We start from the raw sequence: 19,661 nt of genomic DNA, 5'->3' as shown, positions 1-19,661 counted from the left end.
ACGCCGTAAAATGTACACAAAGAAAACAGCTTCAAAACAAGCCAAAGATGGCGGCGATCAGCCAGCTGCTGCGCCCGCGGCGCGCGCGGGAAGTTTGAACAAATTTTGCCTGTTGAGATGCATTTTGCGGCTCCCGTGGCGTCTTAAAAATAAGTTTTAACCCATTTCCCGGGCGAAATCGGCGATAATATTTTGAGGGCAGCTGCTTAGGGGTGCAAACATGCCTAAAATGCGTTTTTCTCAAAACCGATTTTCTGTCCATTTTTTACTATTCTAAGACCCGCGTCCCCCCTTAAGTAATTGTTGAAAATTCTTTATGTCATGCAGAAGGACAGCCAGCGCTGGCAGGAGTTTGAGAAGCTTCGTCAGGAGATCCTGCGGCTTCTGGCTCAGGCTGAGCAGGAGTTGGTCAACATCGGACTCCTAGCCGACATGGAACAGAAGAAGCTGGAACAGTGCATCAAGGAGAAGCAGGTCAGTCAGGAGACTGTTGGCAGTGTGTTTGAACATGGAAGCTATGTGATCACGTAATGATCTAGTTAGAAAATTACTTGTGTCCAGGTGAAGCTTTAAGACAGTGGTCCTCTGCCGTGGATGTTTCAGGGACCCCTTGCAGACTGGTGAAACTGATGGGTGACCCCTTGCAGTGAGAGCAGGGGGGGGGGTCGTAAATCAACACAACATGCAGCGTGAAATGGGTGCCTTTTATTTCTTCTACCTTGCAAAGAATGGTCAAACAAAAGTGCCACGTCAATTCAATCTCGACAGCTTTAAATAGGATGTGCAGTCTGCCGCAACATTCAACCTTTTTCTAGCTATATTTGCTTTTCAAATATGCAAGCCTGAAAGGAGCCTGCTCACATGCACATGTCGTAGAAAATTGCAACGAAAATTTTACAGCCATCTCACGAAGAAGAAGAAATGTAAGTCAGCTCCTACACAATGTAAACGTGTTATGCAGTGAAGCATATAAAAAAATTGGAAGGGGCTGCTGTCATGAAACATGATGTGCCTTTGAAAAATTGCATTTTTTTTCGACCATGAGTTTCCAGGGCCCCCAAAAATGGCTTTGCGGACACCCATATGAGAACCACTGCTTTATGAGCTAACTTTTATGAATAGTTACTCTAGGAATTAAATGTGCTACACAATGAGTCCTTTACGCATCATTCTTTTACTCTTCTCATTAGGGATGCTTACAGCATCGATATCCTTCATGCATGTCGTCACAAAAGCCTTGCGTGTGTCGCCACAAGAGTGTCGCCTATGTCATCATAACACCATCACGTATGCCATCACAAAAGCCTGTCATTTTTAATCGCAAATCTTTAAGGTATCATTCATGTCATTACCAATGCATAATGTCGGTCACTGCAAAAGCATCACGTATGTTTTTGTGAAATCATTGTGCACGTCACCACGAAAGCGTTGCAAGCATCACAACAAAAGCATCACACAGGACATCACAAAAGCATAACATATGTCATCACGAAAGTTTTGCAGTATTATCCTAACCTGTTGTCATCACGTGCATTACCACAAAAGCGTTATGCACAACATCATGAAAGGATAACATATGTCATCATGAATGTTTTTTAGTATTATCCTAGCTTGTTGTTGCCGTTCCTTGCTGATTTTGAGTGGTGTTTTGGGCACACGTGTGCAGGAAGCCGCCAAGAAACTGCAGGAGTCGATGGACAGCATGCTTTCCCGGCTGCGATCTTTGGCCGACGAACTGTCTACACAGCTGGGACCCCAGAGGGAGACCCTGTTGCGTGCCGAGCTGGACAAGACGGAGCGCAAGACGACCACCATCCTGACCACTGTGCACGAGACGGTGCATCGGCTGGAGACGGCAGCCAGCAAGGGCACCGACCTGTCCGACCGCCTGTCCCGGCTCAGCCAATGGCTCGACACGGCTCAGGACAAACTGACGGCAGCCACTGAGGGCCCGGTACCCGAACAGCTGGAAGAGGTCCAGGTCAGTTGGTTAATTAATGCGAAAGCGTTATATGTATGATGAATCAAAAACTCCAGGTGAACAGGCATCAATATGAGTGGTACAAAACGTCACGCGATACTCAAGTCAATAAATACAGTAGAACCTCGTTGATACGTTTCCGAAAAAAATGCGGAAAATAAACGTATGATCCGGGAAAACGTACGATCCGAATCCAGTAAAAATTGAGGCTGACAAGGCCATATTGAGGTGCAAGGGCAAAAAACATTAATTTCTCAAGAAACATGGCGGGACTCTTCGATTTTCGAACTCCTGGCATCTCGCTGGCAGCCAGAGGTCAGCCAGCTAGTTCCGGTCCTGACCGAAAATAATGTCGTGGTCACGTGTATTGAAATCCCGAGACAACCCGAATATTGCAAATCGAACCCTGTGACAACCAGCGTAAACGTAAAGAAACGCTACCGCCATGTCAGGAGACGAAACTTTGCGCCGCATGAGCGTCGGTCCTTTCTGCATTGCCGTTTGGAAATATGGGGCTAGGTTTGCCGAAGAGCAGAAGTGGTATTCTCGAGCATACGCATTTGGGATACGCTAACGTACGTTCGCAAGATCACGCGTGACTTACCCCGTCCGTGAAGAAAAATCCGCCCCGCTAAAGGCTTAACAAGCTCAAGTCTTCGCAGTGCACGAAACAATCGTGGTACAACACGATATGCGAAATCTCGCGAAAGTGATAAGCGTCCCCGAAAGCGACAGCTGTTCGCGGCAATCGCATACTACGTTGCATACTCGCGCTGATCAGTTTGCGTTCTGTCTTAACTTCAGACACGAGCTATGTTCGCCGCCACTCGTAATCGCACCATCTCGCACGGCGGAACGGGCTTTAAAAGATAACGCCCGGCGTAATGGCAACCGAAGGTGAAGTCCCCAAGCACCCGCACTTTGATCTGTCGAGTCCTCAAAAAGATGGCGGCGAGCGCGCATCGTCTCGTTTTGGCGTCTGATAACCAAAAACTTTCCAGATATCTTCCAGAACAAATCTTTTCTGGCAGCTTCTGACGACCCGCTGCTAGGCAGAATCGCCGACTGGAATTGCGCCGGGCGCAGCAACCCAAAAACGAATGCGCTCCGGGAGAAAAGTGTGGGGGAAATTATCGGCCATATTCACTGGGCACAATGGCGGCGTTGCTATGGTTACGGGTAGCGGCGTGTTGTGTAGCGGTGGCGATGCGGCGGCGGCATGTGCGTTTCTGCGGCAAGCCGTTTGAAGATTTTGACGGCCAGCGTCGCCGCCTGCCTTCCGGTGTGTGGTTGACAGAGCGGCGATCGAGCAATTCGGAGATGACACGGAGGGGACGATCGAGCAATTTGGAAGAGACGCGGAGGGGACAATTGTGCAAAGCAGAGAAAGCGCGGAGGGGGGAAAGGCACTGCGGAGAAGCTGCCGTCGCCGCGCGGCGGCTGTCTGCCACTTCTCGCTTCACAAGTACACGAGAGGGCCCTTTTTTGCGCGCCTGAATGGGAGTTTCTGAGTACAAAACGTATCATACGACCGCAGTTTTCCGCGGTGCTGAACGTTGCTGCCGAATAATCGTATTTTCCGGGAACGTATTAACCGGAACGTATTACACACAGCTGTATTGGGTTATTTTTAATTTTCGCGATTTCGAGCATAGGAGCCGGGAAATCGTAGTAAGCGGGAACGTATCAACGAGGTTCTACTGTAGAGTAAATTACTATGTATCAAAGTTAGTTAATGTGAATTCAGATTGTACTAGAGTACATAAAGGTTAATTGAAGTGAATTACAGTGGCTGAGGTGGATTAAGATGTGAATTAAGGTGTGCAATTGTGTGGAGTAGGCATAAAAGTACATCAAAGTTAATTGAAGTGAATTACAGTGGCTTAGGGTGAATTAAGGTGGGGATTAGGGTGTGGAGTAGTATGGAGTAGGTTTACTAATGTGGGGATTATGGTAGATTAAGGTGGACTAAGGTGCATCAAGCTTTCACCTCAAGTTGCCCTAGCGTTAGTTAAGAAACCCCAGAGATTTTTTCTGCAGCACATAGCAATCAAACATTCCGTCACTGCCACTGCATTGGCATTTGTCATAATACAGCATTTTATCTCTGCCTTTTTCTTCAATAAGGACACACTGGTGACTTAAGAGACACCTTCGGCATGTGATGATTTAGGAGATAGAACGAGAAGATGCTTTCTAGTGACTGACACTGGCCCCATGATAGTGACGTGACAGAGCATCTAGCTTATTCAAACCACAAATGCCTATTCCAATTTTAAAAGAGTAAGCATTCGAGAATGCGATTCCAAGCCATAGATGAACAAGAAGGGTACACAGCCTACAAAGGTTATCTAATGAAAGGTTAAATGTGAAGGAAGAATTCGGAAGGGACAAAAGGAATGCAAAACAATGCTACTAACGTAAACTATGTGCCAACTAGCACAATGCAATACTCTATTAAATTTCATCAGGTTCGTTTGAATGAAAAAATGAAGTTCAACTTTATGTCTTCATTTACTTCCAGTGTTTGGTGCTTTTTCTATTCCTTGTTATTTCTTTCGAATTTAAACTTGTGTCGAATGTCCTTTTGTAAAATATTCACTGGCTAGCCCAACACAGTGATCTGTTAACGGTTGAGTCACATCATGAGGTCTAACGGGATACATACTTATAAACTAGGGTCCAAGGAGCGAAGGCTTCATAAATGCGTATTCTCACTCAGGACCTGAGCAAGGAGATCGAGGCCAAGCGCGAGGTCCTGGAGCAGATCGAGAAGGAGACACAGGAGCTTCAGGGTCAGCGGCCGGAGCTGGCGCAGATGGCCACGTCACTGCAGTCGCAGCTCAAGGAGCTCGACCAGGAGGGCAAGGAGATGAAGCAGGAGCTCAGCGACCGGCAGATCCGCATCGAGGTGCTCCGCGAGCGTACTGTGCACGAGCGCAAGGAGCTCGAGGACACGGAGGCCAACCTGGACCAGGGCCTGCCCACACCCGACTCGCTCGAACAGCTGGCCGCCAAGCAGGAACAGCTCCAGGTGAGGAGCACGCTCGCATATCTTACTCTTTAAGTCTATCTGCTTTCTGCATGTCCCACCACAACAGGTGACGACAAGGCAGTTACAGTTGAACCTAGATGTATAGGATCATACAGAAGGCTCTTCGTACTTCAAAGTTTTGGTTAATTCATACTTTTTACTTGTCCGTGCTGGAAAATATCTGCTGCCTTTGTCGCTTCTAGCTGAACATTTGCATTTTTATGTCACTAACAGTCCCAAATAAAGCCAATTGCCTGCCTACAAAGGGTGGATACCAGCCATATTGCATGCATCAACAATCCTGTGTTGATTGAGGAAGAAAGGAAAAACCCGAGACGGTCTGGTCTTGATCTATCGCGCATGGAACGCTTAATTAAGTCACTTTTGGCACAGTATAGTGATGTCATGTGGGAAAGTGTACTAAGATTGGGAAAGGTGTACCAGCTGTCATGGGACGCAGCACATTTTGTAGTTAAATTACACATGCATGCACGTATGTGCACGGTGCGTGCCCGTGCATGCAAAAACAGTACTGGCAATCCTTCACAGCTGTCCAAGATGTTGCCGTGGCTTTGAAAAATGGCAAATAGAAATGCACGCCAGTTTTTTTTTTGTCGCACTCCAACAAAGACCGAGTGTAGGTGAAATGCTTGCACGTGTGGCTCTTCAGCCATCTTGTCTGTCTGCTGATGTACCCTTGTAAATACGCATTCTGTGTATCTGTCATCTGGTTCACAGTATGATTCAGAATAGAATTGCATGTTACACAGAGAACAGAAAAGTGGCTGGATATTTGGTTGCATTCAACATATATGCACTAAATCATGCAGCCAGATCACAGTTCTCTTGTTCCGTTCATGTGTTGCCATGGATTGTGAGGATTAGTGGTAGTTGCCTGCTAGTGATATTAACAACAAAAGAACTAATTTGTGATCTGCTCTAGGTGTGCTTTATAAACGGCCATCATTCAACAATCAGTCATGCGTGTTCAGCCACGGTGGAGTCCGCATAAATTTTATGAGAGCATTGTGCATTGTGTTTGTATTCCTCCAGAAACTTTATGAAGTCACAAAGAAGAAGATTGATGCTCTCTATGACCTGGCTGCTGAAGCGGGATCAGATGAACCGGACTTGCAGCGCACCCTGGCTGAAATCATGGAGCGCTGGAAGCAAATCAAGAACATCTTGGAGGTGAGATGTGTGAATTTTGGTTATTGGAACACTTTTGTCTCTACTGTCAACATTAACCAGAGGAACAAAGCTGCCGCACTGTTTTCAAATCGCATGCAAATAATCGAACTTGTTCTTTTTTGTGTGTGTGTAAGTTTTCAAGCTGTAGTGCTGATGCACTTTGATGCGCACATATGCTGTTACGTAGATAGTATTGGAGGTGAGGTGCATGAAATTTTGTCGCGTGAAAATTTCTTTTTGTTTGGGGAGCATTAACAAGAGGAAAAAGAAACTACTTTAGTAAAATCGCCTTGTGTGAAGGTAGAAGTTGATTTATAAAAAGTTTACGCTGATCAGGGTGTATCTTGTTGCCAAACAATAATCGTCGTCTGTCAAGCTTGTATTTCCGGTCTTGAAAAATCTGCACCTGTTACTTTCCCATCAAGAAAGATAAGTTACACTGATAACGTGCATGCCGTTCATGATTTGGAAGATATTGGGCGCGCAGCATAAAAGAAAGGAAAGATGAGAAAAACACGAGGATTATTGTTTGGGCTCAAGGTCAGCTCTGGAGCATGCAGACTTTTCTTGAGAGTGTGGTCTTGAGGTATTAGTGGTGCCTGTTGTAAGAGCTTACCGCTGTAGCAGTGAACGAATTCAGAGCTGCAGGTATTGCTAGTCTGCCGACTTAATTTTTTTGTTGTTGCAGTCTTGGCTGGAGTCGCTCGACAACACGGGCGAGAAGTGGAAGGTGATTGTGACAAGAGTTGAAGAAGTCGTCACCTGGGTGACCGAAAAGGAGCGGCAGATGGAAGAACCACTGAAGGGAACCACGCCCCCTGAAATGGAGAAGCAGAAAGAGTCACTGAGGGTGAGCTGTGATGCGGTCAATCATCTTAATTTCTTCCCCCGTACTGGATTTCTGCTTCTACCATCGGTGACTGCATGCTGTGCCTGCCATATTAAGAGTTTTAGCAACGCAGATGAGTGGTAATGCAGTAAAACATGTACACCCGGTACACGCTGCACCAATATGAAAGGAAACATGTGATCTGTCTTTAAACTATGATTCTTGGAAGGAAAAGGAGTTCTGCTAGAAACAGTGATTTATGTTTTAACCCATATATGCCCAAACTCAGAAAAAAATGAAATAACAAATAATTTTTTCCACAAAAAGTGTACTTCTACCCTCAAAGGAAAGCACAAGTTCTTTATTTACTGCCAGGTAAACGCAACACCGTTTTTCAAGCCGTCCTATACATATAGGACACTGGGCATTAAGGATGCTATGTACGGGTTTGGTAAGCCTTGAAACATTTCTCGTGCACACCGACATTGCACTTCTTCCTCTCCATGACGTCTTTCATACAAAGCATGCGTTTGCCCGGAGAAAGCGGTCGGCACGTGGCAGCATGAAAAGCAAGCAATGTCTAGGCTTGCACACGTTGAGAATGAGGCCTGCTTGATGTGCTCTAGGTGGCGCTCATCACCAGCTAAAGAAATAGCGATGTTAGAGTGCATCAAAGAAGCGTCCTATATGTAGGACACTGGGCATATATGGGTTAAAGCTTTACTGGAGGCTGCTTACCGTGCAGTTTACATTATGAAGAATCACTTGGACAGAACTTTCTTTTTACTTTACTGTAGAAATAAGACAAACATCCTGAAATGAAAAATGTGGTGTTTGCCTTTACATTGGCACATCCTGTACATTGCAGAAGTGATATCCTGAGCAAATGACAGAAGCCAGTATGGCCCTGTCACTTTGTGATTCCCTCTACGTCTGAACCTCACGTAGACTCGCATAATGGCTTCAGCATCTTTTTTTAAGGTGATTTTTGATAGGTTGGGATGCAGCCATCAAACATACAAAGTTCTTTTTTGTAACTTGAGGTTCTGTCACGAAAACTTGCTTTTGTTAACCCTGTGAGACAGTGTATGGACTATTGTAGGTTGACTTAGATAACAATGACGACATTGGCAAAACATTGGATAACAATGGCAACATTGGCAAATGGTGAGATAGCAAAATTAGTACTGCTTGGCTAGCTGGGCTTCTTGCAGCTACGAAAAAATGGTTCGTTCATTGTTTGAAGTGAGAGGTGTGGCTGGTTATGCAGATAAAATTTTCGAATGCGCTTATGTTATTAATTTTTTATTCAAGGATTCCATCATGCATGCTGTGTATGGCCATTACATTGGAATTAAGACACTATGAATCTTTTTTGTTTTGTTTTTCGCAGAATCTCGCCAATGAAGTGACCCGCAAGCAGCAAACTCTGAGTGAGTTGCAGAGCAACATTGAGCAGCTTGGTCCTGGTCTGTCCCACACAGCACTGACAACCCTGCACGCTCAGGTAAGCACGTACGATATTCGGTTTTCTTTTCTTTTTTTTCAAGAACTAGCACATCCTACTATGTCCCGTGTTCACCTAAACTAAACTCCACTGGTTGACCTTTAGCAAGCATTTTCCTCTATGGCAGAAAACTCGTACTCTACTAGTTTGCTTAGAGACGGAAACCTGGGAGCGAACGATAGAATGAACAATGTTAGGTGCAATGTTAAGAGGCAGGAATATGGCGATGTGCATTAGAGGGCATAGCAGTGGTAGCTGATTTTGTAATTGATTATAAGAAAGAGAAATTGAGATGGGTAGGCCATGAAATGCGTGCAGCAAATAACTGGTAGGCTCTTGGAGATACGGAAAGGGTACCAATGAAAGAGAATTGCACTCTATGATGGCAGGGAATTTGATGGCCTGATGAATATAGGAAAATTGCAGGTATATACAAATATCCGCTAATCAGCTAGCACAAGAAGGTTACGGTAATGGGAAACTACTGTAATAATAATTCCTGGTGTTTAACGTCCCAAAACCACGATATGATTATGAATGACACCGTAGTGGAGGGTTCCGGAAATTTCGACCACCTGGGGTTCTTTAAAATGTGCACCTGAATCTAAGTACACGGGCCTCAAGCATTTTCACCTCTATCGAATATGCGGCCGCTGCGACCGAGATTCGATCCAGTGACCTTCGGGTCTGCAGTCGAGCACCGTAACCACTAGACCAAATGGGAGATTACTGGGCAAGTAGTTTGTTAGGCAATAAACATGGTGACTGGTTCATCCAGAACTTCTCAGTTAAAAGTATACTCTATGCATGCATGTGCACAAACCATGTGCACATACGCAGATGTCGCATCTAAAATTGCCCACACTCATTCTCTCTGATGTCCCTCAAGCAGACCTGTCACAAAAAGCATTTGTCGTTGCACCGCGCACGCAGGTTTCCGAACTGCGCAAGCGCGCCAACGACCTGGCTACCACGGTGCGCCAGCTGGTCAGTCAGCTGACCTCTCAGCTGTCGGAGCGGGAGGAGCTGCTGCGGCGCGTGGAGCTGTGCCACGCGGTGCTGAACCAGCTGCGCCAGGAGGCCGAGGAGGCCAGCGACATCAACATGGGCCAGCTGGAAGGGCAGCTACGCAAAGTGCAGGTGAGGCAGCCGGTACAATTGTGCTGGTCAATTAAAAAAAAAAAGTGCACACAGGAAATTCTCTAGTGATGGTATTTTTTTGTCTGGGATATTAGATTATGTCCTTAAAGGGGTACTGACACCAATTTTTTGAAGGTAAGTTTATTCTGCCATACAAATCTCTCATATACACACAAACCTCGTTATAACGAACACAGGTATAATGAATTATCGGTTATAACAAAATAAATGAAGAATAATCTTGTCATAACTACAGTGTTACAAGTAAATGCTTATAACGAATTTTGGATATAACGAAGTTGTTTTCGTGACAGATGCGACTTGTTATAATGAAATCTGAGTGTACAGCAATGCCTCTGCGCAAGTGTGAAGTTCAGTCAACGCTGATAAGATATTTTATTTTGACATTAAAGTTGATTTTCGCATGGTGCACTTACTGATATTGACTCTATCGTGATGTCAGGCTACAGTGTCAATTCTGGTGACATCACACATCAGTAAGGCTAGTTGTGATGACGTCAAGCACCAGAACATTCAGAATGGCCACTTGTGCATCGCCAGTGCAGCCATGGAGCAGAGCTGCCGTGGAACCGTCACAATGTCTTGCACGAGCACGTGACGAGAAGCTCGCACCACGTTGGGATATCAGGGTAGAGTGGTAACCGAAACTAGCTTTTAAAAACGCGTAATTAATTTTTTCGGGTGCACTCATGCTTACGAGCACATTTTCTAGGCTCTTGAGCACTTGGCCTTTCATTTGACACAAGAAAACGACCACTGAAATTTTTTGTGTCAGTACCTTTCGTGCCTTTAAGACCATTGCAATCGCACTAATATGCACAGTAGTGTCTTCTGTAATGTAATATATATTGGGTGACTTATATCCCACAATTTCCGATTTTGAAATTCCTGCCAAGAGGGGCAAATAAGTGTTAGTGATGTAGACTAAATGTATCTGATGTCACGTAGGTTATCAGTGGAAGCATTGAGGATGTTGGAACGTTGGAGCATTGGAGTTTTAGTACCATTCTATACGTACAAATTTCAGCTCCCCTTGAAACAGGGATCAAAAATGTTCTATTGTACATGGTATAGATAGATAAGTTCTCAATACAAGAGCTTTGCTATGGTCCCACTCCATGCACAGCCAACGTATGAGTACGTAAACAGCCTAACTTTACTGACCAGTTCTCCTCATATTCATGATTTAATGTATATTTTTTTCTTAATGTGTAGATGATCGCTAAACACTCATTTATCTTTTCAGACAATGAAAGAGGAGCTAACAAGCAAGAAGGCCGAGATCGAGACGCTCGGCCGGACACTGTCCGAGCTCTCCGACACCCTCGCACCGGAGCCATCGGAACAGCTCCTCAAGAGCCTAGAGAGCCTCAAGGCAACGCTCGAGGAACTGTGCAAGCTTCTGGAGAAGCGAGAGGAACTTCTGCAGGACGTCATCAAGTTCCAGTCCTGGCAGAAAGACTTCATTGAGCAGGTACGCTACCTGCCCTGTTAATCAGTTTGGGTTGTCATTTTGCAGTCCGAGTCCAAGATAGCCTTATTAGTATAAGTTGTAACGTTTTTTGAGGGTTGTAGTATCCGCACGGGCTAGTTGTCTTTTCAAAACACTGGCCTCCTGAACTAGGGTTGTGTGCTGGACAATCGCTGAACTTTATACATATTTTCTGCACATATAACTCTCTCCTGTATGTAACCCAACTATTAACTATGGAAAAATGAAAAATCCCCACGTACTTGCGTGAGGCCACCTTGCATTGCCGTGAAGCCACCTTCACTGGAATTTGCATAATACTCGCACCCTGACATTAGCTACGAATTTTCTTTGCTTTTTATGCAGGTTGTATGCGAAGAAAATTACGTAGTTTGGAAGCGTGACTGCTTGTTCTTCATTGTGCACAATACCAATAAGAACCTCTGAATCGTAAGACACAGTTCCTGTCCTTCTTGTTGCGCGAGAGGAGTTAAGAAGTGTCCTTGTTTAAAATTGGAAAAAATTTTGAAGTGTCTGCATTGATATATGCAGATGGCTTTAATAGGCTCACTCGTGTGCCTACAAGAATATAGCTTCGTCCTGTTGGGATGTGCCGTACTTCAGCAGTTAAGAGCTGCTAAACTTTGTGTGTTGTCACTTTGGCGCAAGTTACCAGGATAGAGTAATGCCATCTTATCTCTCACTATCAAACGTGTGTATCTCAAGCTGCGATCCTATTACTTTCTCAGCCTGTGTCATGTTATAGAGGATGCCGACCACAAACAAGAAAATGTGAATAGCACGAGAGCGTAATCTTTTGGTACATACTTGTCACTTATTTGAGAATGCTCCGGTTACGGACGTGCACTGCTGGTTCGAGTACTCATGCAAACTTACGTGTGGATTCGCTGTATGTGCGCAGGTGCGGCTGGTGCAGCAGAACGTGGAGTCTCAGCGTGCCAAGGTGGACAACCTCGAGGAGACGGCCAAGGAGTTGCGCAACCTGAACGAGCAACTGAAGAAGAAAGTTCCCGAGGCCACCAGCACCGACAAGTTGGCCACTGAGGTGCAGGTGACGTTCAGGGACAGCAGCACCAACAACGTGACGAGCCTGCGCGGACAGACCGACAAGTTGCAGGGCCACCTGGACAAGGTGAGATTTATTTTAATGAGTTCTTGAGCATGCATGTGCTCTATGAGTATCAATGTTGCTATCATGGACAAATGAAGTGCAAACTGGAAAAGATAAACTGATGAATTCATTAGAACTTAATCTTTAGCAACGTGGTATTAAGGCTTGCCGTGCATATATGTTTCAGGCATGTTTGCAACATGCCTGAAACACATTGTAAGTATTGGAAAAAGTGACAATACATTCCTTCGCACTGCAAAGCCTGTCTAATTGCACCGTACTTACTGCAAGTTGTGATTCTCAGAAAGAAGTAGAGACAGAACCGCGATAGAATCAATAGAAGCTTTTTATATGAAAAGCTGACTTGAGGTTGCAAAGATGAGATTGAGATTGAGCTTAGGTTAATGCAGTGTCTGCTTGAAGTGAGGCAAGGTTTTACTCAGACATGCTACGTCTGGCCGAGTGTAATCGTTAGGCTTGTGAAATATTCGAGCAGTTCGAATATTTGAACGAATATTGCAGTATTCAAATTCACTTCAAAACGAATTTAAATTATTCTAAAGTTCAGAATATTTGAAATGAGCGAATAGACATATACAGTAGAACCCCGCTGATACGTTTTTGAAGGGACCGTAGGAAATAAACGTAAGAGACGGGAAACGTAAGAGCCGAAAAACAGGAAAAAACGGCAAAATATTTAGTGGTACAGAATTTTATTTCAGTTCTTACGAGCAGCACGAAAATTGGCGCGCTCAGCCGCGATCTAGTCGATGGATAGAAACGCGGAGCTTAGGACGGCCTCATCCACAGAAATGTAATCAACGTATGTGATTTTTTTAACACCAACAGCTGTAGGCATGAAAGAACTAAGCACACACAATCACGGCCGGCGCGGCGAGTCCGACCGCGAACCGCACGCACGACCACGCGAGCTCCAACCAGCTCGAACTCCTCCCGTTCTCCGACAAATAACGATGATGATGAGTCTACGCCAACGCGATGGCAGAAGTGAATGCCAATCTCGAAGGCCTTGCTTTCGCAAGCAATTACGTCATACACGCCATGTTGGTGCAATACAAATCTCAGAGGCTATGCTTTTGTCAATAGTAAATGCCAATCTCGAAGGCCTTGCTTTCGCGAGCAGTTACGTCATAGACGCCATCTTTGCAATTTGAATCTCGAAGGCCATGCTTTTGTTTGCATCAGTTGAAAGATTCTGTTGCTTGCGCCTCTCATGCGGCTAATATTACGGTCAAACGAGGCCAAAGTGCGTGAAAATGCACCATGGCCGCTCTCTTTGGTAGTCACTCGGTCGGCTCCGAGTGCACTTCGCGACGTATCATACGGGAACGGTCCGACAGTTACGACGTAACAGCGGGGTTCCCAATACATTGTATCCTATGGGAGCTATGCCGGGACCGGCGGAAAACGACGTAACAGCCGGGAAAACGCAGCAGTGAGGAACGTAACAGCGGGGTTCTACTGTATATAAACAGCATGTAACCCCCCCTGTAAAGGTGGTTTCACTGCAGTGGAGGAGTGATATACTGTGAATACACCTATCTAGGGGAAATCCACTCTGCCGCGAAGCCCCACTTCAAGGTTAAATGAACATATTACCCTCACATCGATCCATCACTTTTCAAGTTTAAAAGCCCATTATACCGGCTTATATGCTCTAAGTATACTAAATTTTAAAACGTAACATATTTTAGAGGTTATCACTTGCATTCTAGCGAAAGTCAAATCCTGCTACTATTCAAAGTTGCTTCCACTTCCTTTGAATCAAAAAGAATGACATTTGCACATGCTCTGTTTCAATTTAAAAAATAATGTGCAGGTTAATTGGGTCACGACAAATATGCTCATTTTTCTTTATAATATGTGATATATACTATTCGAATTCGAGTTGAAAGTATCCAACCAAATCACTATTCGCTTCGAATTTGCTTCGAACCTAGAATTTACTATCCACACAAGCCTAGTAATCATAATTAGATCTATAAAATGTTACTAGATTTATATGACAAACCAGTCCATTTTCATCATCATTTAGGTGGGCAAAGTGCTGCAGAAGAAGCAGGAAGAGGTCACCCAGCTGGAAAACAAGTGGGACAACTTCAACAAGAAGTTGGAGGACACCAAGCATTTTGTAACCGTCACAACCGAGACTCTGCACAGTCTACAGCCTAAGTCGGCCACGCCCGAAGCCCTCGCCATCATGGTCGACGAAGTCGAAGTGAGTCATTACATTCCGTGATACTGAACCCATACTGAGTGAGGTTTCACAACTGAAAATGTACCTTTTGTTGCAGCAGTGTCAGTTTTATGTTTAACATCTCCTTAGGCGACAAAATCCTAGTGACAAAATGACTCTTAAACTTGGTTCTTACTGTCCGCCAGTCTGTTACAATTCTAAAAAAGTACAGTGTTTGATCAGATTGCATGTGGATGTGCTCACACCTCCATTATATGTCAGTAGAGTCTATTTTTCCAGTTCGTTCAGATAAAAAAAGGCATATCTTATTTTACAAAATATGTAAGGTTCACTGAAGGTTTATTAATATCATGTCGGGGCAGTTCCCCTTCTTCACTTTTCATCCTAGATTGCCATGTTATCTGGTGGCTCTTGCAGTGTACAATGAGTTTACTTTTCGTCGTCAATGACAATACAGCAGTGCATCTGAATCAGGGTGTTGATTGGCTTGAGCACCTGTAGCAAAGAAATTGACACTCTCGACAAAGGGCACTGCATACATCTAGCTTCAAACTAGCCTAACTGATCTTATCGCTCCTGCTTTAATAACAGTAAAAATAGGTTTTTGGCTTGCCTGGTATCCCAGTACTATATGCAAAGAGGTTTACGGGATGCTGGGTTGCCAGATGATTGTATCGACACCTTGTGGTGCTTTGTGCAACCACAGTTGTAGACACGTTTGTTTTTGCCTAGTGTTCTTGCAGGAAAATATGTTTAAAAAGGCAGTTCATTCGGTATTAGGCTGCTACTGAGAGCTTACGCTAGCAGAGAAGTAAAATGCGCGAGGTTTCTGCAATAACAATCGGCGCTTGCTTGGTTCATCTCGACCCCACCAGACGGTAACACCTATCTGGCCTCTCACGTTTATGGCTACGGTATCCGATATAATGCTAACGCAAAGAACTTTGCAGAGAAACTAAAACTCTCTAAAATGATAAAAGTTGTCCACAGGGCAGGCTAAATCTGAAGGGATCGAGAGGAGACTTTAGTTAGGGGTCAGCTCCTGTTTCCCTATCATTTAAAATGCATATGACATACATATAGATGCATACAGTATAAAGCTGTCATTAGAGGAGTGGTGAGCTGATTTGAGTGAAATTTTCTCTGAATTCCTGTCAACAGCAACTTCAAAAGAAGTTGAAGGAGCAACAGAACGTCCAGGACACCACGCAGCAGTTGGGTCGGTCGCTCATCGAAGCAGACGCATCCTGCTTCCCCAAGGTCCAAGAACCGCTGGGCTCTTTGGCTTCTGACTGGGAGAACCTGTCCTCTGAAGTGACCAGGACGTTGAAGCTCCTGGGGTCCACCCAGAGTCTATGGAAGGAATGCCGACAGCTGGAGGTTTGCGAATTTCTATTTGTACTTTATCCTTCTAAGGGTGTAGCAAACATATTGTCTTAAGCTTCAAGCAGGGTACACTGTTTGACGTATGGCTATACTATGTTTCAAAAACAATGAACCAGTTTGATTTTTAAAAGAAGGAAAGTACAATGCTCTCGGATTGAAATGTGGCATCAAATTTTTTAGCATAACGACTAGTACGCGCAATTGCTTGAGGTAACCGCTTCATGTCACTAAGAATCTAGTCGTAGAAGGTAATGTTGACTCTCATGTAAGCGTTCGCATTTAAATTATGCCGATACGACACAAACTGAAGACGGTGGTTCAGTTCGTGTCGTATCAGAATGTTCAGTGGTGTTCTGTGTACCACAAAATTGGCGTTCATTCGGTTGGACTTGCAGAACAAGCTTGACGACACGATGGACAAAGTGGAGAAAACCTTGGAAGAGGTTGAGGCTACTCCGGCTGAAGACGGGAAATCTCTCACCGAGAACGCGGAGAAAGTTGGGGTGAGTTCGCTGCTTCTGAGAAGACGCGGCTCTCTTTATGATTCTGGTGATTGGTCTTGGCTGGTTGAAGGTAATGTAAGATTATGTTTTGGTTACCTGAGAATTGGGGGACAACAGGGCAGTACTTTGGATGTACCAAATTCTCACATGCTAACGTTGCTTACACCTGCTTACTTATCGGTATCTTTGAAAGGGTTATTAATATAGAAGTGACTATAGCTTTCCAAAATGGCATTGCTGAATAGCCCCTGCTTATAAAGTGTAGTCTAAGGTAAAACAAATTCATAGCAAATGCGTGAACATTTGTTGTGTAGTTTCAATATGGCCGCATTCATGCAAAAATAAGGAACGGGTGCGTAAGTATGGGTGCATAAGAATGGGTGCGTAAGCTTTGTGCGTAAGTATGGTTCACTTTACAAAACACGTTGCGGGGCTAGTTGGTGATACATTCTTATTTAAAATAATGTAGCGCTACATTTGACAAGGACAAGACAGAGAAGTACTGTCATGGTTCAGTGTGGTTCTCTCATTAGATTCTTTTTGTTCAGAGATGAGTTTTGTTGAACTTTATTGTAAATTATCTTTAGATTTACCATCTCTATTGACCTTTTAACGTAGACTTTAAATGTTTATTTACCTTCTCTTGTTTAGCTGCACATGACAGGGTATGTGACAAAAGATATTAATTCGTTATTTACTTTAACACTTATAACAGCTTCTCTACTTGAGAAGTTGCAGTGTGATTGTCCAATGCAACCAGTATTTGCACTTTCACACAATAGTACCCAGCTGTAGTGCAGTTTTCCCGACTCCTATGCAAAATTTTCAGTGGCTTTTCAGCGTAATGGTATAAACAGGCAAAGTCGAGCCCACTATCGCCATTCAGTCTCAGTCTTGCTGCTCAGTGGTCACAGCTTGTCACTTAAGCATCATCTTTTTTAAATATGGAGTAAGAGCGCGACGACATTTTGAGCAAATGCATGTTGAGGCCAGGGGCCGAGAAGTCTACATAGAGTATTTACGAAAGTGACTGATGGATAGTATAGCCCCTGGCTTCCTCTAACAACTATGAAGTCTGAGCCAAAAAACCTTCCGCTGTGGTTCACCATTTCAATTCTCATACTGCGAGCCTTGACCCACAGCCTTGCGCACTGTGAGGCAGCTTTGCCCTCCTGTTTTGCTGTTATGATTGTTTGCTGTTGAAGCTCAATATAACAAATTTCTGGATATGATGGATCATCGAATGTAATGAACTAAATGAAGAATGCTTGCTGATATTAGTTAACTGGAATATAGGATACAATGAAGCTATCTTTGTGTCAGGTATGGCTTTGTTTTACTGAGGCTCCACTGCGTCACAAAAATTAATACATTCCTTCCTCGCATGTCACTTGCCCGTAGGCTCAGCAGGAAGAAGTTCGCAGGCAGCAGCCGGTCTTCGACTCGTACCAGCAGAAGACGCAGGAGCTCATCGAGAAGACCGAAGCCATTGAGAGTCTCGCCCCGGCCGGCGAGGAGCTCAAGGAGTCGCTCAAGAACCGCGAAGACCGCTGGCGCAAGGGGGCCCAGATGCTGCAGTCCATGCTGCGCGACCTCGAGGGCCGCTACACCGTCTGGAAGCAGGCTGAGCTGACCCGCGAAGAGATCCTCGCCTGGCTCGAGGACATCTGCGAGTGCATGCGTGGGGCCCTGGATCACCTCGCCCAGGGAGAGCAGGGACGGGCTGTGCTGGACCGCTACGAGGTAAACGTCACTGCGGTCCTTTTTGTGCTGGCTTGCACAGTCATATTAGTGTCTTTACTGCAGAAGCTTCTAGAGCACACTCTGGCCTTAGTACGCCTGGGAGCCACAACTGTAATATTGGAATGGTTGTGAGACTAATCATTCCTTTGAACATCTTCATTGTATGCATTCTAATCACTTACTCATTACACAAAGAAAGTATGTAGACTAAATGTCTTGTATAGGTAACTGACGAACTGTACCCATGTCAGTAATATTAATTGTTGGGTTTAACTTCCCAAAACCATGATATCATTATGAGAGACGCCGTAGTGGAGGGCTCTAGGAATTTTGACCACCTGGTTCTTTAACGTGCACCTAAATCTAAGTAAATGGACCTCAAGCATTTTCGCCTTTATTGAAAATGTGGCCGCCGTGGCCGGGATTCGATCCCGCGACTTGTCTACCCATGTCAGTAGACTTGACTACCATGCTTGCCACTATTGCCATGATTTAAGTACTGTTTGCCTTTCTGGTCTTTAGAGTGAACTTCAACAACATTTTAGACCACATAAAAAGCCTCAATTCACATAGTGTAGATGTAAAGGATCCTCTGTGCAAATGCCTGCATTTGACATACGAGCCGAAGTGTCATGGAAAGCTCGTGAAAATAGCTGTATTTGGTAGTTGAACTTAAACGACTGCCCCCATTACCGTTTGCTGAAAGTGACATGTGAGAAGGCCGTGACGTAGAACATGTAGTGCCTCGTGTGAGCTCAGATATAAACAAGGCACCTAAAACATCTCGGAGTTGGTATGCCTATACCTTCATCATAGTGGCGACTACCAGATGCACATGACGTGCTCTTAGGTGCTGGTTGAAGGTTGCTAACTATACTCGGCGACAACTTATCTTGGCATTGGAGCGAAGGCTACGGAGGCGGGGCATCCGCACATTTGTGTTACTACGCAAGTAGTTCGGCATCTTGCAGCCGATTTCAGTTCCAGTTTCGGTTTAGCTTGCTCGCATCGCTAGAGCGTTTAGCATCACGTCTACATGCAGAATAGGAACATCAGTGTGCGTAGATGCATCTACCTACTGTACTGTATATTGTCACAGGGTTGTTACGTTGACGAAGGCAGCAGTGGGTGTGTCGAAGATGAAACTCTTTATTTGGCCAAACTTGTGGGCGGGAAACGAGTCAGTCAGAGCGTCGTCCGTCAATAATTCTGACAAGTCATAAAGCGTGTCGGCTTTTATACATGTTCTATCGAATGTTGCAGTGTTATCGCTGGTGGCCACGTAATCTCTGACTATTCGCGTACCGCGCGCAATCTTAACAGAAAGATCTAAAACAATCGTGGCCTTTCTGGAACATCGCATCGCGGTCTGCGCGGAGCATTCCAAACAGTCTTTGCCGGTGAAGCCCGAAGACAACAAAATAAGACACATGGGAATATGATGAACGCCACCAAGCGCACACCGCAACCTGAATACGGCGTTTGCTAGATTGTAACGCGATCAC

The 19,661-nt window shown here is 44.8% G+C and overlaps 1 protein-coding gene across 1 annotated transcript in view; it reads left to right on the top strand.

Annotated features, from left to right (window-relative positions):
* Positions 1-327: 327 nt before the first annotated feature.
* LOC119375463 (muscle-specific protein 300 kDa) overlaps positions 328-19,661 on the top strand; it is a gene marked incomplete at its 5' end in the record, with an annotated part of 66,722 nt that continues 47,388 nt past the window's right edge. The window contains 13 exon segments of the mRNA XM_037645639.2: positions 328-474; positions 1,667-1,981; positions 4,704-5,015; positions 6,069-6,206; positions 6,895-7,056; positions 8,429-8,542; positions 9,476-9,682; positions 10,950-11,177; positions 12,097-12,327; positions 14,363-14,545; positions 15,686-15,904; positions 16,306-16,413; positions 17,815-18,156. Of these exon segments, the coding sequence (XP_037501567.2) occupies positions 328-474; positions 1,667-1,981; positions 4,704-5,015; positions 6,069-6,206; positions 6,895-7,056; positions 8,429-8,542; positions 9,476-9,682; positions 10,950-11,177; positions 12,097-12,327; positions 14,363-14,545; positions 15,686-15,904; positions 16,306-16,413; positions 17,815-18,156 (2,706 nt within the window).

This window comes from Rhipicephalus sanguineus, chromosome 11 (genome assembly GCF_013339695.2).
Source record: "Rhipicephalus sanguineus isolate Rsan-2018 chromosome 11, BIME_Rsan_1.4, whole genome shotgun sequence".
In the NCBI taxonomy this organism is placed as follows: Eukaryota; Metazoa; Arthropoda; class Arachnida; order Ixodida; family Ixodidae; genus Rhipicephalus; species Rhipicephalus sanguineus.
The sequence above is the reverse complement of the archived record's forward strand: the minus strand, read 5'-3'. Positions and strand labels throughout refer to the sequence as shown.